Source organism: Megascapheus bottae, chromosome 8 (assembly GCF_031878675.1).
Source record: "Megascapheus bottae isolate mThoBot1 chromosome 8, mThoBot2.hap1, whole genome shotgun sequence".
Lineage (NCBI taxonomy): Eukaryota > Metazoa > Chordata > Mammalia > Rodentia > Geomyidae > Megascapheus > Megascapheus bottae.
In genome coordinates this window covers 55,153,007-55,178,120 of record NC_143516.1, presented here as the reverse complement: position 1 = coordinate 55,178,120, position 25,114 = coordinate 55,153,007, and the positions used below count along the sequence as shown (strand labels likewise).

At 37.6% G+C, this 25,114-nt stretch overlaps 1 protein-coding gene across 1 annotated transcript; it reads left to right on the top strand.

The window, feature by feature from the left end:
• Positions 1-236: 236 nt before the first annotated feature.
• On the top strand, positions 237-21,783 carry Spaca1 (sperm acrosome associated 1). Its single transcript, XM_090337711.1, has 7 exons — positions 237-630; positions 6,666-6,722; positions 10,536-10,637; positions 12,729-12,835; positions 13,679-13,814; positions 20,792-20,912; positions 21,458-21,783. The coding sequence occupies exons 1-7, from the start codon at positions 372-374 to the stop codon at positions 21,612-21,614; spliced, it is 939 nt and encodes a 312-aa protein (XP_090193837.1). The 5' UTR covers positions 237-371; the 3' UTR covers positions 21,615-21,783.
• The last annotated feature ends 3,331 nt before the right edge of the window (positions 21,784-25,114 follow it).

Genomic DNA, 25,114 nt, shown 5'->3' with positions numbered 1-25,114 from the left:
ACGGCCTCGCTCCGCCCCGAACTTGATAGACCACGCCCCACAGCTTCGCCCCGCCCTCCAAGAGCCCCAGGCCCTGCCCCAGCCCACATGCCCTTCTAGCCTCATCCTACTGGGACCACCAGAAGCCCCGCCCCCGCGCGACGTGGCTCCGCCCCCGCGCGACCTGACTCCGCCCTTGCCGCGTTCGAGCCTTCGAGCCTTTGGCGCGGCCCTTCGGGCAGTCCTAAGTCAGTGACGAACCATGACGCCTGAATGGTTGCCCGGGCGCGTTGCAGGAGTTCGGAGTCGGTGGAGTGGCGGCTCTCTTCCTCTCACCTCTCCTCAGGACCTGGGGCTGTGACTGTGCATTGGCGGCCGTCGGGCCGAGAACCATGAGCACTGGGAGCGCGGGCTGCTCGTCGGGACTACTGCTGGCCGTCGGCTGGCTGTTCCTGGCGGGCCTCCAGTCCTCGTGCGGAACCAACGTCACTGCTGCCAGCCAGGATCCCGGCTTGGGCCCCGAAGGCGAGGCAGAGGCCGACAGCGACGGCGAGGGCGAGGGCGAGAGCGAGGGCGAGGGCGAGGAGGAGGAGGCGGCGGATAGCGACACCGAGGCTGCCGAGGAGGTCCCGTCTGAAGCCGCGGTGGACGGTGAGGGCAAGAGGCTCCCGGGGCTGGAGGAAGCCTCCGTGGAGGCCCCAGGCCGGCCCTTGGCTCAGGCAGTGAGGATTAGTCACCAGACCGTCGGTACAGCTTGCTTGCACACATCGACCCCGAGGTGACCCGTTTTGTGCATGCTGCAGACCTTGAGGAAGGGATGTGCTCATTGCCCAAGGTTGCAGCAACATAAACAAATAAGCACGGTGTATACAAACTGCTGCAGAGATACTTTACATCCTGCTTTGTTGCTTTGGAGAAAAACACATTTTTCAAGGGTGGGGCGAGGGAGGTGACTTTCCATCATCCCTGTGTAGGAAAATTTTTGCTTTGGTTTCAAGTTCTAAAATTGCTTGAAATCCTCTTCCTTTCCACATTTGCCCTTGGGAAAGGAATGAAACAAAGAAATCAAAATTCTCCTGACTGTGGCCCATCTAGATTAGTATCTTAACAACATCTCCAAGAAGTTTTATGACAGCTTGGTAGAGCCCCTTACAGTCCAGCAACTTACATATTTAACTTGCAGCAAAGGAATGGCTGCAATAGAAAACTTTTCTGGAGGGATCCACTCATTGGGCATTGTTAGATGATAATGGTGAGCATTAAGGGACATCAAGGGAGAATGAGCCTGTGCTGGGCACATAAATTTGCTTGATACTGCAGGCTCATTAAGCAATAAACTTGGCATGCTAGTGTGCAGGTTATATCCATTAAGAACTCACATGCTGCTATGTAAAATGGCAGTTACAGGCTTGCAACCCTTAGAGGTTGATTCCCTTCCTCCATAAATGACTCAGCAGAGACCCTTAATCTCCTTAATGTTGTGTCCCCTCAGTTTGTACATAGAGAGTGGGCACTGTGACCATCAGCCTTTTCTTTCCTGATGAGAGTGACCCACAGTATAGAAAGAAATAGACCAGTAAGGTTAATAGTGGGGTAGGTCCAGTTTTGTTTTGCCTTGATAACATTCCATTACAGACAGCTTGAAAAGTTTCTTAGCTTTGGAAATATGAGAAGAAGAAAACGATGACTCATAGCTATTATTTCCCTTTAGTCTGTAAAGTAGTGGAACAATTTTAGTATTAAATTGGTCAAGGGATAGTTTCAGTTGTAAAATGCTGTATATTATTTAGGCTATACTCAGATAATGGAATGATAATGTCTTAACTTCAAGTTCAAATGGAGGTAAGTTATTTATTCTCTTAGTGTCTCCATGTTTGAATCTACGTATTGTGGATAGAACCTGTTATATCCTAGGATTTTTTAATGTACTATTTTGATGATAGGTGTGTTTTCTTGAGGAAAGCACAGACAGTAAACCGTCAGAGGTCACATATCTGAAAAGTTCCAGAATTAAAACTAAAATGTGGGGCCGGGAGTTTGGCCTAGTGGTTAAAGTGCTTGCCTAGCATGCATGAAGACCCGGGTTCGGTCCCTCAGTACCGCATATATAGAAAAAAGCCAGAAGTGGTGTTGAGGCTCAAGTGGTAGAGCTCTAGCCTTGAGAAAGTCCAAGGAGAGTGCTCAGGCCCTGAGCTCATGCCCAGGACTGGAAAAAACAAAAACAAAAAACTAAAATGTACCAACCACTTTAAACCCTAGTGGATCAGTAAAAGTCCTCATAGATTCCATTAAAAAAAAAAACAAAACCAAACTTTTAAGTCAATTTACAAACAAAATAGGAATGAAGGGTTAATGAAAGCAACTTTTAAAAGACTCTTTGATAAAAACTAGCATAGCAAAACCTCAAATATGTATCTCCAAAGCTAGGAGATACATACCATACCTGAGCAAAGTAATTCCAATGCAACTCAATGCTCAATTGTTGAGCCTGAATCTGGAGTGTATTAGTTATGTAAATATAATTATGGATTTCAAATACATCTATATTACATCTAGCTTATCATTACTTTGGTTCTTGTTACATTCATACTGTTGAAACACAGTACTTTTGAAAACCAAAAAGATAATTTGTTGAAAAGAATGACATTTTTTGCTGCATTAAGTGCAAAACATTTTCATCTTTAGATTTTTAAACACTAATTGGGATGATTTCTGTCACCCTTATATACATACCTCCCATTGCTTACAAAGCTTGTTAAATGAATATTGGTGCATAAACATCATAAGAAAGTATGCTGCCTACATACTTTTAGCAAAACAATATGGTCCAGTTTATTGTCACAAAAATATTTCAGGATCTAATCCCTCTACTTGAAAGATGTCCATGAATTTGTAATTTTCATCTGTAGAATGCACTTTTCTCTAATCAGTTCTTAGGGAAATTTTAGCCAGGATATTCATTTAACATAGCATCATTTCTCACAGAGGTTTTATTCTTATGCAATCTATTTCACATATCTTTATCACCTAAGGAGTTGCTACCTGTCTTTGTGCTCATCATTTATTTGTTTTGTTTTATTTTTGGTCTGAGACTGGAGCTCAAACTCAGTATCTGATGCTTTCACTGATTGGCTCTCTACCACCTGAGCTATAAATCCAGTCCTTGGGAGTCATCATCTAATTTGTTTTCATAATTGTGAAATATTTATCTTTGTTAGTTTTGCGGAAAAATGAAAGGTTCTGAGAATCTCAATTTTATGCAGTGAAAACCAGACTAGACTGTGAGGAGGGTGTTTGTAGGCTTTTTTATATATGCCTGAAAGATAACACAAAATAATGCAAAAAGGCAGACTAATGTAATTGTCCTGGTTCACTTCATAATTACATCATTCTAGGCAATTGCAATCATTGTCCATTTTACTATTGTAGACTTTTAAAAAGATAATTTGGAAAAATTGAAATTCAATCAAATTTCATTATGGGATTATGACATAAATAATTTCAAAACAAAAATCAGATATTCTGTTAGATTTATATCCTTATACTATTTTTATATCTTTAGTTATTTTGAAATGTTTTTTAACTTTATATCAATGCACCCTAAGATTTGTAAGTGCATAACTGCAATCGAGAATGACTTTTATTCTGAGCCTTATAAAAAAAAGTAAAAAACTTCATTAAAGAGTAAAAGTTTTTAAGTAAACTTTCGAAAAAAAGATCAAAGATCATCATTGCACCCTGATGATGTTTATTGATGATTATTACAGGCTCATGCCTGTAATCCTAGCTCCCAGGAAGCAGAAATATGAGGGTCACAGTTCAAAGCCAGGCAGAAAGGCATGTGAGACTTTTATTCCAATTAATCACACACACACACACACACACACACACACACACACACACACACACACACACACACAGAGCTACAAGTAGAGTTGTAGCTCAAGTGGTATTGCATTGGCCTTGAGCAAAACAAAACTATCCTCAGGGACAGTAGCTACATCCTGAGTTCAAGCCTTAAGACTGGCACAAAACAAGAAAGTTACAGCGTGGGATCTGGGTCTGGAACTGATGAGAACATTCCAGAATGTGACTAGAACACAGAGAATAGAGGATATCTCCTGCCTCATTGTGGACAAAGGCTTTTAACATGTAGTTTAAAACTCATTGGGGTTTTAGAGAACCCTCTAGTGAACGTATTGTTGAATTTCCTTAATTTTCCAAATATTCTTTTGTAAATTAAGATAACACATATAGTCTTTTTGAACAGCTCACTATTTCTCAGAGCCTGAGATTTAATTTTATTAGTTTTACCCTTTCTTTCATTCTTTGACTTTTACATGCAGACTTATCATCAATCTTGTTTGGTAACCTTCCTGACTTTTCAGGACCCTCGATTTAGTAACAAGGTATCAGGGTTCTTTCTCAGGCCATTAATACAAAAGCTGAGCAGGAGGGAACTTGTGACACATCAATCCTTCCACATTGTTGCCAACCAGTTAATTAGCATCTGTGAATCTTACTCTTTAGCCAGTTACACATCAAACCTTACTGACATCATATTTTTTCCTCTTCACTCATTCGAGTTTAATGAGAAATTTTGAAGATGAAATGCCACTGTGAAATCTAAATATATATAATTCTCCACAACATATGTAATTCTCCCCACCCCACTACTGTAGGACTGCAATTAAAAAAATTTCTCTGAGAAAACTGAGATAGGGAGAAATTGAGTAATTTCCCAAGGTTACCTAGGTAGTGAATAGTAGAGCTGATTGACTAAAGGTTTTTGAAAAAGAGGTTATGATACTCAGTTTCTTGTCCATGTTTCCTGAGTTCAGAATTTAGCTTTGAACTTCTATGTAGCATGTTACCTGTAAGTAACATTTCAAGCATTCAAAAATGGATCGTCATGCTAGCTTAAGCCAAGAATGTTGACTGACTTGTATCGAGTGTATTTGTGGTGCTGTATTTAATACTTGAAAATACAGAATAAATTGTTTATGAGACCATGATTTATAATTAAAATAGGAAAAAAACTTTAATATTGTAAAAAAACCTTAAAATGAATCTGAATTTGGTATAGTATCTTATAATAACTAAATTGCAGTATGCTTTCATTCCTATTATCTTAATATATATACTTAATTCGTGTGTGTGTGTGTGTGTGTGTGTGTGTGTTTTCTTTTTTTGTGCCTGTATTTGAACTTGAAGTCAGAGCCCTGCTCTCTTTCATTTAAAGCTAGTGTTCTACCACTGGAAGCACACCTCTACTTCATTTTTTGTGATTGTTTGGAGATAATAATCTGTCAAATTTGTTTACAGGAGCTTCCTTTGAAGCTTCATCCTCAGATTTCAGACTCCTGAATAGCTAGGATTACCAGTATGAGCCACCAATTCCTGGATGTTTAATTCATAATATAGCAAATGAAATGGCGTCTTTCCAAATTTTACAAAGGGTTAACTAAGTCTGACAGAGCTGAATTAATTTGCTCACATTCTTCATCACTAATTACTTGTAGAAGCTCTTTAGACTTTAGACTTCAAGTTTAGTACATTTTTCCATACAATTAGTTGCTGCATGGTACAACATCTTCTAAAAGTTGCCTTTTGGCTCCTCATTTTCTATTTTTTCTCTTTTCTTTTTTGGGTGTGGCCATGGGGCTTGAACTCTGGGCCTGGATGTTGTCCTCGAGCTCTTCAGCATCAAGGCTAGCGCTCTACCACTTGAGCCATAGCCCCACCTCTGGTTTTTGGTGGTTATTTTGGAGATAAGAGTCTTATGGAGCTTTCCTACTGTAACTGGCTTTGAATTGTAATCCTCAGATTTCAGTCTCCTGAGTAGTTAGGATTACAGGTGTGAGCCACTGAACTTTCAGACCTAATCTGAACTTTGAAGACTAGATTATTTACAATAGATGTTAGAATGCCAAACTTCATTTAGAACTAAAAATATTTAGCTTTTTGAGTAGTTATACATTCCTAGATTATCCTGATAAAAAGTATTCAAATAAATTCTTAGAAATATTTAAATTTATCATCTTTACCTCAGAAATGAGTAAAATATTCTATAGCCTATAATTTTAATTTTAATGTATACCTATTACAAAAACTGCTTTTTGAATGGAATTTTGGGGTGTGTGTGTGTGTGTGTGTGTGTGTGTGTGTGTGTGTGTATGTAAAAAGGAAAACAGGAGTTCCTACAAGGAAAAAGAATTTTTCTGCTTATCTGACTTTTTAATTTCAATGTCAAGAAAAGTTGGCCACTGCTATATTGAATAAGAAAACTAACAGACAAGAAGATAGGCAGCAGAAGAGAAGTAGAAAGGCAAAGGCACACTCTAAGGGTGTGGGTGTGGGTACTCATTTTTCTGACTTTCAATAGAATTTTAACTCACCATGTATGAACCTACAAGGAAAATATACATGTGTACATGATTAAAATACAAGCTTTCTTTGCAGATTATTTCCTAACTTAATGAACTTTGAAAATCTAGGCTGCTTTTGATTTCAATAACAACCGTGAATGTGGGAGGAACAGCTTTGTTTTGCTGGTTTAAGTAGAAAAATTTAAAGACATATCTGCTATTCCTATGATAAATTTATCCCTTATCTCCAAGTGAGAGGTTTTCTCTTAGAAAAGTTTTCATATGATTGAATAATGTATCTTTACATTTTATATTTAGTTTCGAACAAGACAATAATCAAAGAAGTAGAATTCGGAATGTGCACAGTCACGTGTGGTAAGTAGCATAGAGCAGATGAGTAACTCTCATAAAGTCGGGGGGTAGGTAAAAACAGATGATGTGGAAGTTGTTTACTTGTCATTTTCCTACTTCTACTCATCTCGCATTGTCGTTTATGTCTAATAACTGCAATTTATGTATAACATTTGGGTGATTGCCTCAAAAGGTAAGATATTTCAGTTCTTAACCCCTAAATTATATTTTAAGCCAACTCCCTATTATTTTTTGGCACATAAGCTGTCTTCACTAAAGTAAAATTTTCTCTGTCTCACAGATGTTCTGAAAATGAGAGATTTTCCAATGCATCTCATAGATGTCTTCCCACATACTGTGTTGGCAAATCTATCAAGAAATATGCTTATTTGCAATAGTCCATTCCAAATTCTCAGTTTCTCCCATTTGTATGTCTCATGTCTTGGAGAAAAGAGCTGTTGGCTTTGTGGGGAAGATAATGTTAAAAAGAACATGGCTTACTTTGCTCATTAAATGGCTAGAAATTGGGCATAAACTCTTTCACATGGGTTAGGGATAAGAGGACTACGTATGCTATAATAGAATATAGGGTCTCACATTCAAATAAATATGTTCCCTAATTGCCTGAAGGGTTTGTTTGAAAAGGTTGTTGGGCCTACTCCAGAGTTTCTAACTGCTTGTTCTTGGGCCTAAGAATTTGCATTTCTAACAGATTTGCATTTACAATGAAGTTTAGATTCCTAGTTAGAAAACCATCCTTTGATAACCCTTGCTGTGCAGTATGGGTTGGAGAAGATAACAATTTACAAATGAAATTAATTGTTATCTTACTTTGGATCAGTTTTGGATATCCTTGCTGATCTCGATCTGAAGTTTTCAGTAGCAGTAACTGATATTGTCCTTTATTAGTTAAAAGCCTGCTTTAGATATTATTTATCATTTAACAAGTGACTTTTTCAGTTGTTTAAAAAAATATATCTTTGCTTACTATTTATCAGGCATTGTATGTGCTGGGGATACAGCAGTTGAACAAAGCAAACAATTCCACCCTTGAATAAGAAACATAGATTTTTGTTTTTGTTTTTTTGGTCAGGGACCAGTAACTCATGCCTCTAACCCAGAGACAGAGGATCACAATTCTTTCAGCATAGGCAGAGAAATCCTCAAGATCCTGTCTCTTAATTAACCCCAAAGAGCAGGATCAGAGGAATGGCTCAAGTGGTAGAGGACCAGCTGAAAAAAACAAGTGAAGTAAGTGTGAGGCCACACCCAGAGAAGTCTGTGTGTGTGTGTGTGTGTGTGTGTGTGTGTGTGTGTGTGTGTGTGTGTGTGATTTCCCATGTGTGTGTGTGTGTTTGTATGTGTATGTGTATGGATTTTTGTTGTTGTTGTTCCTATCCTGGGGTTTGAACTCAGGACCTGGGCACTGAGCTTTTCCTTGCTCAAGGCTAGCACTCTACCACTAGAGCCACAGTTCTACTTCAGCTTTTTTTTGGTAGTTGATTGGAAATTAGAATGTCATGGACATCCTTGCCCTGGCTGGCTAAGAAACCACAATCCTCAGATTTCAGACTCCTGAAGCAGCAGATAGGATTATAGGCATGAGCCACCAGCAGCTGGCAAGAAGTATATTTTAGCAGTGTCACACAAACAATATTTAAAAGATATATCAGATAAGTTTCAAGGGAAAAAAATCACCAACAAACAATGTTATATATCTAAAATATTTCAAAGCATTTCAATTTGTATGCAGAAAAGGAAAAAATGCTTTAGCAAAAATATTAATTAACTCCTAAATAGTGATCAAAAGTTTTATTTTGCTGGGTGTGGTGGCTCATGCCTGTAATCCTAGCTACTCGGGAGGCTGAGATCTGAGGATCAAGGTTCAAAGCCTGCCCGGGCATAAAAGGACCTGAGACTCTTATCTTCAATTGACATCTAAAAAACAGGAAGTGGGGCTTGGTTCAAGGATAGGGTGGTAGCCTTGAGCTGAAGAGCTCAAGGACAGCGTCCAGGCCGAGTTCAAGCCCTATTACCCCCCACTCCCCCAAAAAAGTTTTATACCTAGGGAGATTTTGGGGGGTTACTTGGAGAGTCTCATACCTATACTCATCCCAGTGAATAGCATTTGGCTAAATAAATACATAAAGCACTTACTTGGAAACTATTTATGCCTTGCAGAATAAGACTATACTTCTAAGGAGGCACCTTTCATAAATTCGGATGGAGAATACTTAGCCTTCTCTTTTTTTTGCCAGTCCTGGGCTTGGGCTCAGGGCCTGAGCACTGTCCTTGGACTTTCTCAAGGCTTAGCTTTTTTCTATGTCTGTGGTACCGAGGAATCAAACCCAGGTCTTCGTGCATGCTAGGCAAGCACTCTACCACTAGGCCAAACTCCCAGCCCTTTAGCCTTCTCTTTTAATGACATGTTTCCCTTCCTTTCATCTCCTTAATGTATGCAGAGTAGGCCACAGAGCTGCTGCATCTGCATTGCTGAAGAGCTTGTTAGAAAGATGGCATGTTAGATTGTTCAAGATAGACTGAGAATCCACAGTTCAGTAAGGTTTCCAGGTGATTTGAGTGTTCTCTTAAGTTTGAGAAGCACGGTTTTCTGTTTATAACTTTTAACTTAGTAGTGACTCAGTCTGGTTGTCAACTTTTCTTTCCTCTGAGAATAGGTTTTGTGATTCATGTCTTAGAAAGACTGAGAAAGGAATCTGATAGACAAGAAACCAGAGTGAGTTCTTCCTGAAGTATTGTCACCAAATGTGCGTGAGCACGTGGCTCATCCAGCATTTTTGAATTTCCCATAGTTCTGGCAATGAAAAGTAATTCACTGGAGCTTTAGAAGTCAGTAAAGACTGATTTCTTGTTGCCCACATGTGTGACAGTTCTAAAGACTTATCTTACTGGAAATGAAGATTTGGTTATTAATAGGTTATCCTGTCTATATTCAATACAGAGACTATGAATCTAAATATTAGAAAGCATCATTTATGGTAAAAGATGATATTGAAATTTCCTCCAGAAGCTCCACTCTCAACTCCAGAAAGTTCCATGATCAGATAAGTTTGGGAAATCCTGTGTATTTCATCAATCTTATTTTATTGGCTGTAAGAAGCACATCTTATGTTTTCTAAAAAGGAAAACTTATGTCAGTTAATTTATAATGTACCACAATTATAATTGTATTCTGACTTTAAAGATGTTGAAATGGAAGATTTTTTGAATATTAAATCAATGAAAACTTATACACAATAACACAGTAATTTACTAGCTTATTAAAAGTGTCTAAAAGCTTCTGTAGAAAAAGGTCCCTTTAATTTTTTAATATGCCACTTTGCAAATGTATGATCCTTTCTCTTAGGATAAAAACCATAGGAACTTGAGTTAAGAAAATAGTTTTATGAAATAGTTCACAATGAGATGCTCAAAAAATTCTAAATATCATCATCCTGGATTTAGGAATTTGATTTCTGAAATTAAGAGAAGTCTCAACAAGCAAAAAGAAAACACAAAGAAAGGAGAGGAGAGGAAAAGAGAAGAGGAGAAGAAAGGAAAGGAAAAATGAAGCCAGACTCTAGAGCCTCACACCTGTAGCTCTAGTTACTCAGGAGGCTGAGACCTGGAGGATTGTGGTTCAAAGTCCAACTCAGGCAGAAAAGTCTACAAGACTCCATCTCCAACTAGCCAGTATATAGCCAGGATAAAGATGTGGCTCAAGTGGTAATGCCAGCTGGTACCAGGAAACAAAAAATATAAGATGGGTAGACCTGGATGGGAAACAAAGACCGCTGCAGTTAGTTTTCTTCTAACATGTGCCTTCTTTTACCAAAGGTGTCGGTATTAGAGAAGTTATACTAACAAATGGATGCCCCGGAGGTGAATCCAAGTGTCTTGTGCGGGTAGAAGAATGCCGTGGACCAGTAGACTGTGGCTGTAAGTTGGACTCCTTATTGAAGATTGAAGGGTGACTCAGGATGACGTTTACTCTTGGAAAAAATTTTAACATTGAATTGTCACTGAGTATAAAATCTCAATTGATATTTTAAATAGAAACCATCAACATTTATTTCAATTCTCCTTCTCTAGAGAGGCAAAGCTTTTGGGAAACTTTCAACTTGTTTTATATTTTTCAGATTTGTTATCCCCCATAATACTGAAGTATTCAGGATTCGTGGTTGAGTCTGTCCATTAATAAAACACTGGATGGTTTAGTCATAGTACTTTATTGATGGGTTGGTAAACCTTAAACTAGAAACTTTGAGAGTTGTTCTGTATTAAATGATGCTAATTCTGACACTGCAACACCTCCAAATGTGTTTTTTTCTAACCCGTCACTTGGAAATCATTAACAAGTCTTAAAGTTCATTGTAACACCTTGCACTAGAATTAACTCCAAATGGATTAAAGACCTGGAGGTAAAGGCTGACACACTGAAAACTCTACAGGAAGGAATAGGAGATACACTAGGCCTCCTTGGCACAGGTCGAAACTTTCTTAATAAGGACCAAGAATCACAACAAATCAGAGAAAGGCTGGATAAGTGGGACTGCATTAAACTGCAGAGCTTTTGTATGGCAAAGGACATAGCTAGTAAACTAAGTAGGAAGCCTACAGAGTGGGAGAAGATCTTCACCAACCAAACAACGGACAAAGGCCTCATATCTAAAATATATCAACAACTCAAAAAATTGAATCACTCCAAAACTAACCTCCAAAGTAACAACCATCCCATTAAAAAATGGGCCAAAGACTTAAAGAGAGTCTTCTCTGAAGAAGAAACAAAAATGGCCTATAGACACATGAAGAAATGCTCAACATCTCTGGTCATAAAAGAAATGCAAATCAAAACAACTCTAAGATTCCACCTCACTCCAGCTAGAATGGCCAGGATCAGGAAAACGAATGACAACAGATGCTGGAGGGGATGTGGCCAGGAGGGATCACTACTACACTGTTGGTGGGAGTGCAAACTCGTTCAACCACTATGGAAAGCAGTGTGGCAGTGCCTCAAAAGGCTAAACATAGAACTCCCCTATGACCCAGCAATTACACTACTTGGCATTTACCCAACCACCCAGAAACAAGGACATACTAAACCCACTAGCACAACAATGTTCATTGCAGCACTATTCACCATAGCAAAGATATGGAACCAACCTAGATGTCCCTCAGTTGATGAGTGGATCAACAAGTTGTGGTATTTGTACACAATGGAATTCTATGCTGCTGTCAGAAAGAATGACATCGCCCCATTTGTTAGGAAATGGAAAGACTTAGAAAAAATCATATTAAGTGAAGTAAGCCAGACTCAAAGGAACTTAGGCTCAATGGTTTCCCTCATTTGTCATAATCAGTAGAAACCTTGGGCTCTACTAGCAGAGATTTGCAATAGAGCAAAATCTTGATACATAAGGACATATAATATGAAGCTAATTGAAAGGACCTCCAGGATAGTGAAACAAAAGCCATATAATGAATGATTGTTGTCCTTAATGTACAATGTTGTCTCTCATCTCCTTTGCTGTCCCTTGGTTATCTCATATTGGTATAGTATCTCACTTTGTTATCTGATATATTGAATTTATTTGTATTTGGATATTTGAAATTTGATAGGGAAAGGGGGAAAACCAAGACGGGTAGGGGGTGTGGGGGGGGAGGGAAACGGGTACCAAGACATGTGAAAGGGTATCAATGTATGTGAATTAATGCACCTTCTATCTGGCAAATATCATGTAACCCTTTTACTAATTACAATAAAAAAAAAGTTCATTGTAACAGATCATGAAGTCAAATGCTCCAAATATATTCTGCATAAAAAATGGAGTCCTCTTACTTGGTTCTTTTGATGACCTTTGTACTCATTGCTTCTGATCTTCTTTACACTTATTCCCAGCTCTAACATTTGGGGTAACTTCTGGCACAGAATTGATTTCTAAAAGTGAGGCTTTAAAAAGTACCATTCGTGTAAAGCAATCTTATACACAATATTATTTCTATTTTTAACTTTTCCTTTTTGCTTTTCAGGGGGTAGACCAATTTCAGAAAGCCTTGAGAGTGTGAGACTGGCATGTGTTCATGTATCTCCTGTAAATCGTTTCAAATATGTGTGGAAACTTCTAAGGCCAGATCAAGTAAGTAATGGATATATTTAGTCTTTTATTTTCTAGGAGTGATACAAATTGCTTCTCAGTTCTTTTGAACCTCAGACAACTCTTTATATTAGCTTACATTAGTCATGGGGAGGGGTCATTATTGCTCACACACACATTTACAATATATTCTAATCAATCTTCCTCTCTTTATCACTTTCCCTTTCCCCTCCCAAAACATTTTTTACAGGTTTTATTGGTCTGTTTCATATAGTGAAATCATTTACTTTGACCATATCCATCCTCTTTTTATTCTCCTTGTTAGCCTAACCCTTCTCTTCTCTATCCATCACCTAAAACTGCCCATTTCAGAAGTTGAGTCCCACAATTTTATTTTTATTGGAATTCAGAACTTTCATTATTTAAAGAGCATCACATGTGTCCTGGGGTTAGCTATAAACATAACTTAAATATAGCCATTCTATATGAAGTACTCAATTTTGGAAGCAAAGTTTTCATTGGTGTATGGACAAGTTGTATAAGAATAACAATGACAATCTTTAATAAAAAGCTTTTGAAGGGCTAGACCAAAGTCAAGTGATATAGTCTCTTTGAGGATACATAATTACCCTATGAGGTATTTTGAAGAATTACTCTATTCGGTGAATAAGTCATTGAGAAGTAGATGATAACTTGCCTGTGGTAAGGTAAAAGGTTGGGGTCTGAAGTCTTGATTATCTGATTCCCAAATCCATATGCAGGTGCACTATTAATTGTGTACTAGGCTAGGAGAATCAATGGTACTTCTTTTGCAAAAGGAACTAAGTTGTCTCCTTGATGTTAGTGCAGTGAAGAGAATTGATACTTTGTTATTTTTTTAAATAGCAACCTGTTGTACTTGCTAATGATTCAGCAGTCCTAGAAGTAAAAAGAGATGTTCACCCCATGGCTTTCGAGTGTGAAACCCTGGATAATGGTGAAATAATAGCAACAATTAAATTCACAATCTATACAACAACTGGTAAGTGCCCAGCCATACTTGGTTTACTAGCTTCAGATTCAGTATCTCTGGGCTAGAACTGGCATAGGAATTTTTATTACTAACAAGTTCCCTGAAGAAACTGATCATTTAAAGCCAGTGCTTGAACTTGGAATACATTCTACTATTTATTGCCATCATGCACATTCAAAAATGGATGAATAAAAATTTCAGGAATGTTTGCAAGAGTTTTTCTTTTTTTGTCAGTCGTGGGATTTGAACTCTGGGCCTGGGCATTGTCCCTGAGCTCTTCAGCTCAACACACCGGCCTACCCCTTGCGCCACAGCACCACTTCTGGTTTTCTGGTATATAATTGGAAATAAGAGTCTCCTAGACTTTAGTGCCCAGGCTGGCTTTGAACCATGATCCTCAGATCTCAGTCCCCTGAGTAGCTAAGATTACAGGTATGAGCCACTGCACATGGCTGTTTACAAGAATTTTGGTATAGAAATATAAATACAGGGACCAGGAGTGTGGCCTAGTGTTTACCTAGCATGCATAAAGTCCTAAGTATATGTACCACATATACAAAAAAAAGCTGGAAGTGGTGCTGTTGTTCAAATGGTATAGCACTAATCTTGAGAAAGCCCAAGGACAGTGCCCAGGCCCTGAGTTCAAGCCCCAGGACTGGCAAAAAAGAAAAAAAAAGAAAAATGAATAGTTAAGTGAAATCAGCATTTTTCTCTCAAAATTATTAAAGATGGTTTTTCTGATGCAGCAATAGTTTTCAAAAGAGGTAAATCTTGTCCTGAGCATAATTTTATATATTATAAATTATGTTCCCCTTGTGAGATCAATCTGTGTATTCATCTTTGCATTTAATCCATGGCATCTTCTGCATCCGTGTAATTACTTCCTTTTGTTTAGTTGCTCTTACTTGTTTTTAGTATTGTCATTATTTTTGCTGTAGGGTATTTGGCTTACAACTCTTTTGAGGATCCCACCAAGGTTCTTGGCTGGAGGCTTCTCCAGAAAAATGTCCACATAGAGAAGCATGGCAAAGTGATATGTGTGCCAGCATTAAGGCTTGAACTCGGGGCCTAGGTGCTGTCCCTGAGCATTTTTGCTTAAGACTGACACTCTATCACTTGAGCCATAACTCCACTTCTGGCAGTTTGGGGTGGTTAATTAGAAATAAGAATTCCATAAACTTTCCTGCCTGATTGGCTTTGAACTGTGATCCTCAGATTTCAGCCTCTTGAGTAACCACATTGCATGAGCCACTGGCACTTTCACACACACACACACACACACACACACACTCATACACACTCATACATACACACATGTGTATACTTGAAGGTACTGGTGGTTGAGCTTGGGGCCTCATGCTTTGAAGGTCCTTTAATTCTGAATTGTTTTCAAGATAGGCTTTATGCTGCATTCCTTGGGTTGACAAGTACATACCACAGTGTCCAGACACTGGTTGAGGTAGAATGTGGCAAAGTTTTATGACTAGGCAGACTTCAGGCTCTCAAGTAGCTAGGGTTATAGGATTGAGCCCCAAGGTGTTATTGAGGGCAGGTGTCAACGAATGATTTGTAATTTTAAGGTCACTTATGGATTTCTTAAAGATATTCCTGAGCTCCACATAAAGATCTTCTGCTGTAGTCTAGAAATAGCACACCACCTAATAATCATTAATTAAAAGGAAATCAGGGTAAAGAATTTAAGGAGTCTTAAAAAACAGCAACAACAGAAGAGCTAAGTGAGGTATGATTCAAGCCTATAATTCTAGTTAATTGGGAGGTAGATATTGGGGGGGTGATTGATCGAAGCTAGTCTACGCCTAAAATTTTACAAGACTGGCTTTCAACCGATGTCTAAGTGTGGTAGTGTGTGCACCTTCAGTCCCTAGAGACACAGGGAAACATAAGTAGGAAGCCAGCCTAGCTTGGACCATAAAGCCATATCCTATTTTGAAAAATAGCTAAGGCAAAAAGGAGCTGGAGACTCAAATGGTAGAATGCTTCCCTATCAAGCTCAAGGTCCTGGATTCAATCCCCTACACTACAAACAAAGAAATGAACAAAAAACTACTTAGGGGCTGGGATGTAGCTCAGGGGCAAAGCACTTGTCTAGCAAGTGCACAACATCCTGGGTTTAATCCCCAGTACCAAAAAAGAAAAGACAAAATAAAATTCAGTTAAAGAAACCACGTAATATTGAAACTATGAGCAAATTTAGTGAGTAACTTAAAACAGTAACAACAAAAGGTTGTTAAAAATGGGGGACCAGAACATCATCAGATGTAAAAAATACCTGTTTGCCTTAATGTATGTTACTAGAAGTGTGTATGTAATTCTTGGACTTTGTCCCCTCTGCCTGGTCCCTAGTATGATGTTCCAATCATCATCTGATTAGAAAGGGATATAAGTGTTTGCGTTTGCTAGTGTGTAAAGGCTGGAAACCAGAAGCCTAAATTTAGCTCATTCTATTGAGAAAAAGTTGCCAGCTTTCTTAGAGCAGCTATTAGCCCAGATTTCAAGTCCCAGGACCAAACCCAAACCAAACAAAAACAAGAATTGGAGCACCACTACAGTTGACCTGTTTCCAAACAAGTGTTTTATTTTGTTTATTATTATTATTGTTGGGGTAATGTAAAGAGAGGTTAGTTACATTTGTCAGGTAGTGGGTACATTACTTCTTGAATATTGACACCACTTCTCATGTTTTTGTTTCATTTCCCCTCCCTCCACATCCTCCCAGTCATCTTGTTTTTCCCCTTCTCTTTCCAATTTTAAATAAACAAAAATGTATATAATATACCAGGTAACAAAGTCAGATACAGTAACAACATGAGATAAGCCATAAGGGAAAACAAAAGAGAAAAGAAATAACTTCACATGGTAAATTAAGAACAACAATCACAAAAATAAACTTCTTGTTTCCATATTCTCGAGTTCATTTTGCTTAGTCTCATCCTATCTGATCATATGTACATACCTTTTGAGCTATTGTGATCCTCTGCTAGGAAAATTTTAGATGTGTATGAATTTATTACAAATGAGGGAAACCATGGAGCTTTTGGGTCTGGCTTATTTCACTTAATATGATTTTGTCCAAGTCTTTCCATTTCTTTAAGAATGGGGCAATGTCATTCTTTCTGCTGGCAGCATAGTATTCCATTGTGTATAAATACAACATCTTGTTGATCCAGTCATCTACTGAGGGGTATCTGGATTGGGTCCATATCTTAGCTATGGTAAATAATACTGCAATGAACATTGTTGTATTAGTAGCTTTATTATGGCCTTGCTTACTCGCAATATAGTTTAGTTAATGAAAAAATCATATAAATTCCTTTGTATAGCATATTTTCATCCCTATAATAGTATGTTTTCATAATCTAGTACCTTTACTAGTTGAACTATGCCCCTCCCCTCCTTCTCAAAGACACTTGGAAGTGTTCAGCTTCCAATATTCAAAAACTTGCTATGTTTGAAAGCAGAGTCATTGTAGATGTAATTAGTTAGGAAGAGGTCATACTAAAGTGGGATAGTTCTTAATCTAATATGGCAGCTATCCTTATAAAAAGAGGGCGCTGGGAATGTGGCCTAGTGGTAGAGTGCTTGGCTAGCATTCACAAAGCCCTAGGTTTGATTTCTTGATATCACATACACAGAAAAAGCCAGAAGTGGTGCTGTGGCTCAAGTGATAGAGCACTAGGCTTGAGAAAGCTTAGGGACAGTGAGCAGGCCCTGAGTTCAAGCCAGAGGAATGGCAAAAGTAACTAACTAAATAAATGAGGTAAATTTGAAAGAGTTGCAGGTGAGGGACTGAAAGAAGGGCTGTGCGAGGGGAGGAGGGCATGTGAGGGAATAGGGACCATAAAGAGATAGGGGCATGAAAGGAGAGGCAGAGCTCATGGGGTTACTAGAAACTGAAGTGCTGACAAGGATCCTGTGTTATAATCGTCAAAAGTGATAATCTGCTGTTGTCTTCAGATGCTTGACCAGCAATTTTTTTCTACTTCTACTTTCTAGAACTATGAAATAATAAAATCTCTGCTGTTTGTAATTCATCCAGTGAGTTATGGTAGCCCTGGGAAGCTAATATATATATATATATATATAAAGTTTGTTTATCTAAAAAGGGAGGGTATTGAAAATTTCAGCCTATTTTTCATTAGAAAATTTCAATAAGAAATGGTCTTTTTTTCTTAGATATGAAAGTAGACTTTGTGATCCTTTTGACTAGACTATTGTTATGGTGAACTAAAATCTTTATTTTTTAAATTTTTTCACCAGTCCCACACTTGAGCACAGGGCCTGAACACTATCCTTAGTCTTTCTCAAGGCTAGAGCTCTACTGTGGCTCTCTGTGGCTTGAGCCACAGCACCACTTCTGGCTTTATTTTTCTATGTATGTGGTACTGAGGAATTTACCACTAGGCCAAACTCCCAGTCCCTTGAACTAAAATTTGTATACCCTTCATTATCCAGCCTTTGCAGGGCAGTGAATACACAGAATTTTTTGCCATTTTTCTCAGTTTTTAGGTCTAAAACTTTATTGTATTTAACCAGTTCTCTAAATCTAAAATGATTTTAAAATAAAGATCTGAAGAACATGGTTGAAAACCAGCGTGGGCATGAAAATCAGTGAGACTCTTTATCTCCAGTTAACCAGCAGAAAACTGGAAGTAGTGCTGTGGCTCAAGTGGTAGAGTGCTAGCCTTGAGCTGAAGTGCTCAGGCACAACTCCCAGGCCCAGATTTCAAGCCCCATGATCAGCCCCCCTGCTAAAAAAAAAAGTCTGTCAGAATACAAGTATTTTGGTGTAATTTCTTAATTATACTTAGAGCCATTTAACAAAATTATGAGACTGAGTTCATAGCTCTAGAATTGCTAAGATGAATGAAGAGAGTATCCATGTTTAGAGGACGGGAAGAGGGAATGCAGACACATGAGCTAGTAGGATTGTCCGCACAGGAGACTACTTCTGATAGAGGTACTTATCAGTTTGAGACTAGTCAAAACAGTTTGCACAAATCATTAAATCTCTTGGACCTTTCTTAGTAACCTATATAATCTGATGTGGTCCTTTATTGTATGATTATCTTTATGAATCTAGAATTTAGTGACCGAGAGAGCTATGATAAAGCTATATAATTCACAAAATAATTAGTGCTTTGTTGTCTTTCCACCGTCTATAGTGTACCCAGTTAATCACATATTCATAGACAATTTTCTTTCTTTATTAGACTTATTTGCAAACAGAGCAGAAAAATCTGGGAGAGAAATGATTGAATAGAAATATGTAAAAGTTTATATGGAAAATACTGAGCCTCTACCCCATCTTCCATCCTTTACAAAACTTAGAAATGTATCCTACTTTTAAGTGTAAAAGCTAAACTTAAGGCTTTAAGAAGAAAACAGAAGAAAATCTACATGATTCATTATAGGCAAAAGTTTCTTAGACATAATTCATAGAACAATTACCACAAAAGGAAATATTGAATGAATTAGACTTCATCAAAATTAAAAACTCCAGCTCACTAAATCATTTGGAAAATAAGACAAAATCTGTGAAAAATGTATAAGACACATGTAGCCCAAACCATCAGTTTGAGAAAGATCTCACAGATTCTTAGAAGACTAAGCATATGTTATCCTGTTACCCCAAATTTTACTTTTAAGTATTTCCAAGAGTGAAATGTATATTTACCAAATGACTTAAACAGGATTCTTTTTTACAAGGCTTTATTCCTAATATCCTAGCCTACAACTGATACAACCTAAGTATCCACTAGAGGGAAAAAACAAACCATAGAAATACTCTTCAGAGTAAAAGTAAATTAAGATATCTATAAATCTATAGATAGAGCTATTTATCTATACATATATTTATATATCTCTATCTCTGTATCTATATCTATATATAGGTATACATTCTATATAGTTTTAGAATTAGGTATGTAACTCAATGCTAGAGTATTGTCCTAATATGCCCAAAGCATTGGCTTTCTTCAGCTTGGGAAAAACCACCCAAACCTATAATAGTATGGGTAAATTTCTAACACACTGTGCTATGTAAAAGACCACATAGTGAACAGGGCACTGGTAACTTACTCCTGTGATACTAGCTACTCGAGATGCTAAGATGTGAGGATTGTGGTTCTCAAGCCAACCTGGGCAGAAAAGGCATAAAACTCGTAATCACCAGAAAGCTAGAAATGAACTTGTAGCTCATGTGGTACAGTGGTAACCTTGAATGAAAAACCTAAGGGAAAGCTCATAAGCCTTAAGTTGAGCTCAAGCCCCAGGATCAGCACACACACACACACACACACACACACACACACACACACACACGCGCGCGCACACACACACACACGCACGCATACACACACTCTAAAATTGCATAGTGTATATATACATTCATTTCAAGTTCTGGAATAGGCCAGACTGATTTGTAATTTAAAAAAAAAATAGAACAGTAGCTGTACCTAGAAAAATACAATAAGGATTAAGGAGGAGGGGAACTTTCCGGGGGTGTAGTAATAATCTATGCCCTGAACTGAATCTGATTACATAGTGGGTTTGTATCTGCCCAAACAAAGTAAATGGTATTAAAGGTGTTAGTGCAATTCATTATGTAGAATTTTTACCTCAACAGAACAGAAGAAATATTATATTATTGTACTCAAGCTAATGATATGCTTGATGAGTAATTAGGGGAAGGGGGAGTGTGCAGATGTCTTCAATTTGTGTTGAAATGCATGAAAATGTAAACCCAAGAATTAATGAGCTTCCAGAGGGCTGAATGGAGAAAGAATGAAATACTGATGGAGCTATATAGACAATGGGGATATAGTTGTCCATTTTAAGTTCTCTCAATGTTTTTTCATGTTTAGGATACTTTGAACATAGAAAACAAGTTAATAATTTTCTTTCTACCAGTTCTTCCTGTTTTGTTTCCAGTAAAAATAATGGTCAGGTGTGTGAATTTTCTTTAGAATTACAGGTGAGAAGATTAAGCCGACCAGACACTGACGCAGTCTTAGTTTTTGTGCTAACCATAGGAGTGATTATCTGTATATTTGTGATCTTCGTATTGATCTTCATTATTATAAATTGGTAAGTGAACAGCCGTGATGCACTGCCTGTCCCCTCTGAAAGGCATCTTTGTGGCCTCCCTCATCTAGAGAGGATATCTCCTATGTGGGCTTAAAACTCACCAACTCCATTTCTCCTGTGATTACCTCTTTCCAGCGACCCCATCTCTTAGGGAAGATAGTTTTGAGTTTCTTAAAATCAGTCCTGTGACTTCTTTCCTTAGCCATTATAGAGCTTTTAAAGACAATTTTTACAGTTTTACAAGTTAATTTAAAAATCCCACCAGTTTTTGAATGCATATTTACGCTGTCCAGTTGTGGTTCTTACAACTTTAAAATGTGGCTGCTTCAGTAACCTCTCAATCACATGTCCGAACATTTGTATCTGCACCAGCAGTACACTCTGCTAAGTGGGAGGGTTTCTCTACTATAACAAAGCAGCTGGTGCATGATAAGCTAGATGAAATGATGACTAAAAAGTAGGTAGAAGACATAGCTATAAATCACATGTAATTTTTTGTTTTATTTCATATTATTGTTTTTTTCCTCTTTTGCTTTTTCCGCCAGGGCGGCGGTGAAGGCTTTCTGGGGGGCGAAAGCCTCTACCACTGAGCTACATTCTGACCTGAGTTCTGTGAGATATAAAGATTCGACATCAATTGACCACTCACCTGCAGAACTACCTGTACATGAAGATGACGCCTTAAGTGAATGGAATGAATGATGTATGGATGATATATGACGAAGCAAAAGTATCAGAGTATATCAGATTCACTATTATAAAAAAATAAACCAAAATACATTTACTAATTAAAGTTGAAATAAATTCACCACCATCTGGAGTTAATGCATTGTGAGGAATAAAAATGTTTTAATCAGGGAAGCTTTGTACTACAGTTATCAAAGACTGCTTTTAATTTTCACCATTTGCCATTTCAGATAACACCTTGGGGACCTTTATCTAGAGGCACACACAAATATTTCTGACTACTTTGATTACTTCTAAGGTCATTGCCTTTTGTTTTGTAAATAAGAACAATGTTATATAGATGTCTTCAGAGAAGGTAGAGACTTGCTTTTCACACACAGTTAGGCCAATTATCCAACAAGATGCCAAGACATTAGATAATTTGATTCAGTAGACTATGTGAATTATTTTTATCAGAAATATTTTACAGAGGGTATTAGAGTAGCACAGAATATATATAATTTTTGGATGAGTTCTAGGTCAAATTTATTGCTATTCTTTTCAGATTTATGATGCCATTAACTCTTTTACATCTCTATAGAAGATATTATTTGATAGCTTTCCTTAGTAGTTTATAGAAATTGACTGCATTATGAAATTATCCATGTTTTCTGTTACATAGCATTTGTGTTTGAGAGAAGCCAAGAACTGCCTAGAAAAATGATTTTGTTATCTTTTGTAAGAATTCCACTAGAGACTTTAAGTGAAAAGAAATTGTTGTCATAAAATCTTCCAAAGGAATTATATTTTATAACACCCGCGTCAGAGAAGTGTTAAAAAATCAGTATTCCAACTCTTTGTTCCTGCATGATCATGTAGCTTTAGTATAGATGGCTAAAAATTCTTACATAGTAATTATTATCCTTGTTTTGAAAACCACAAATGGCATCGGGTCTTTATGGAATCTTAGTGAATTAAGTGTTAAGTGGACCAACAGGGCTAGTTGTTTCAAGGGTTTCTCACTATAATCTTTCTGGCTATCTTCCACATTTATGGTAAGATAATATCATTTTAGCTCATCATGGTTGGGTGGGGCCAGGGACTCAATTTCTGAATGACTATGACACTAGAATATTTATTTGGGGAAAAAAATCTTACCTTTTCTCCAATATAGTAACTCAGACATGCTCCAATAACAACTTCTTTCACACTATAGTGTCAGAGTGGGGACCAGACTCTAGGCAACTATGAATATGCAGCATGTAATATATCCTGCTATTTTAAGCCACTTGAATTACCTTCAGCATCCAGATACAGACTTCAGGGTTTTCACAGTGATGTTTTGATGGTTAAGAAAAGTGACCAGGAAAACTTCCATCCTGGAATCTCAGAAAAAATTAGCTATAGAATGATGCTTTTGGTCTGTTTGGAGAATGAACTGACTTCATTAATCTTTAGTAGTATGCACTAGTTTTAGAGGTTGTTTGATAAAGTAGCATTGGTTTTAGAGATTGTTTGATAAAGTAGCTTTATTAAGACTATTCTGATTGACACATGTCTTTTTCTAAACATAAATTGTCATGATCAAATATGACAAAAGCCTTTTTTTACTATAGGACTTCTCAAAGTTACCAATGGCCTGCCTACCTTATTATTCTTTAAGAATGAGGATGTAGATACAATATTCCCCAAATTTACTGAACACAAAGGAAGCCAGGCACATGTTAGTGTACCTTACACATTTTGAGTAGTACTGTTTTAAGTAGGGTACCATGAGGAGCCAGAGCACAGTTAACTAGTAGTTCATACTGTAGAGCATGCAGAAAAATCACCACCACACATTGACAGTAGTAACTTTTTCTTAAATCTGTACATGTGGAAGTGGTGCTGTGGCTCAGTGGTAGATTGCTAGCCTTGATCTGAAGAGCTTAGGGAAAGCACCCAGGTCCAGAGTTCAAGTCCCACAACTGACAAAATCTGCACATGTAACTGTGACCTACAGCTCCAGATTCACTGTGGTAGCCTTCCTTGAAACCATCCTACTCCCATAACTAAAGGAAGGCTTGTCAAGAAGAGTTGTACGGCTCCTTGTGTTTAAGATAAGCTTCCTCTGCAAAGCAGATCTTCATGTGGTACCAATTTCTACAAAATCATTCCATATCTATATGAAGTCCCCAGTCAATTTCCACCTTGTTGTAACTTGTGTAGTGGGATGTCTGTCCCTGCCATGGTGTGTGTAGTGTCCACTGAATAGTAAGTGTTAAGGAACAGCCACTTCCTGCAAGGCCACAACCATCCTCTAGGTCCTATTTTCTTCCTAAATTCCAAGGTGGAAGTTTTGCTGGATCAAAATATCCTTAGAGAATCCCTTAAAATTTTCACCAGAATCCAGAAATAAAGTCAGTCAAACAGAAATGTATCAGAAAAGAATTTCTCTTTTCGACTCCCAAGTCATTGGTCTCTGCATATGTATTGGGATTTTTGTAATGTTTAGACTAATACCTTCTCATTTAGCCTTCGTTTATCCATTCATTCAACAAATTCTGACTTACCATTTCCATGGCTAGGTACTGTTCCAAGCACTGAGAATAGACTTTGGATAGAAAACTCACAAATGATTGAGTTCCTCTTGAAATTTGTCATTTATTTAAAACCTAGACATTGCAGTTTACCGCTACTAGGGTGAATGCACTGGTCTTTTAACACACGGTAACTGTTGATCTTTAGCTAAATAGGATAGCCTGTGCATCCAACTAGATTCTTAGAGTCCTGTTTGGAATGTGAGACCTTATCAATGAGACCTTAATTGGCTCCTATAATGATTGTAAATTCATGCTCCTTTTACAAACTAAGAACTAGAAAAGAAGATTAAGATGTCTCCCAACTACCAGAGTTGGTTGGCATACCTCTAGGTCAACAGCAAGTGATAAGATGGTTGATAGAGGCTACAATATTCTAGAGTCTTGGATGCGGTATGAAATGAAGTACATATCATCTTGTTAAAATGCATACCAGTTTACTTCAGTAGGTGTGCACATAATACTTCCATGCAAAATGATTTTCTTCCCAGTGGTACTTAATATAATCTATATGTTCACCATTTCTGTCTTCTTGATCTTTTAAAAATCGATGTGATTTTTCCATTCTGGTTCTTCATATTTTAAATTTGCTTCTTCAGTCATTTTTTTTGTTATATTCTGGAGGACAATCTTTTTGGAATGCATAAGCCATCACTGTTGTGATCCACCATCTGTCTCAAAAATACAGAGAACCCATTTACATGGTTATTTAGGCCTTGAGACCTGTGTGATTTTATTATTTCTGATCAAGTCATTTGTATGATAGAAAGCAGTTTGTCTTTGATGGTTTTCTGATTCTTGTTGAAAATAAAAGTTGGTTTCTGACTATCAAGGTTTTTTTAAAAAACCATTTTAAAAGAAAAAAACCCACAAAAATATACCATACTCTGAATTCAACTTATGTACTTAGGAATAATAATGTCTACAAGTAAAAGATAGGTATTGTTTTTGATTAAA

What these genes read in the sequence shown, in the direction of transcription:
- Spaca1 (XM_090337711.1), top strand. Translation starts at nt 372, where the DNA reads ATGAGCACTGGGAGCGCGGGCTGCTCGTCGGGACTACTGCTGGCCGTC. An exon ending in AATGTGCACAGTCACGTGTG is followed by an intron (nt 6,723 to 10,535) that starts GTAAGTAGCATA and finishes CTTTTACCAAAG; the next exon opens with GTGTCGGTATTAGAGAAGTT. An exon ending in ATCTTCATTATTATAAATTG is followed by an intron (nt 20,913 to 21,457) that starts GTAAGTGAACAG and finishes TTTTTCCGCCAG; the next exon opens with GGCGGCGGTGAAGGCTTTCT.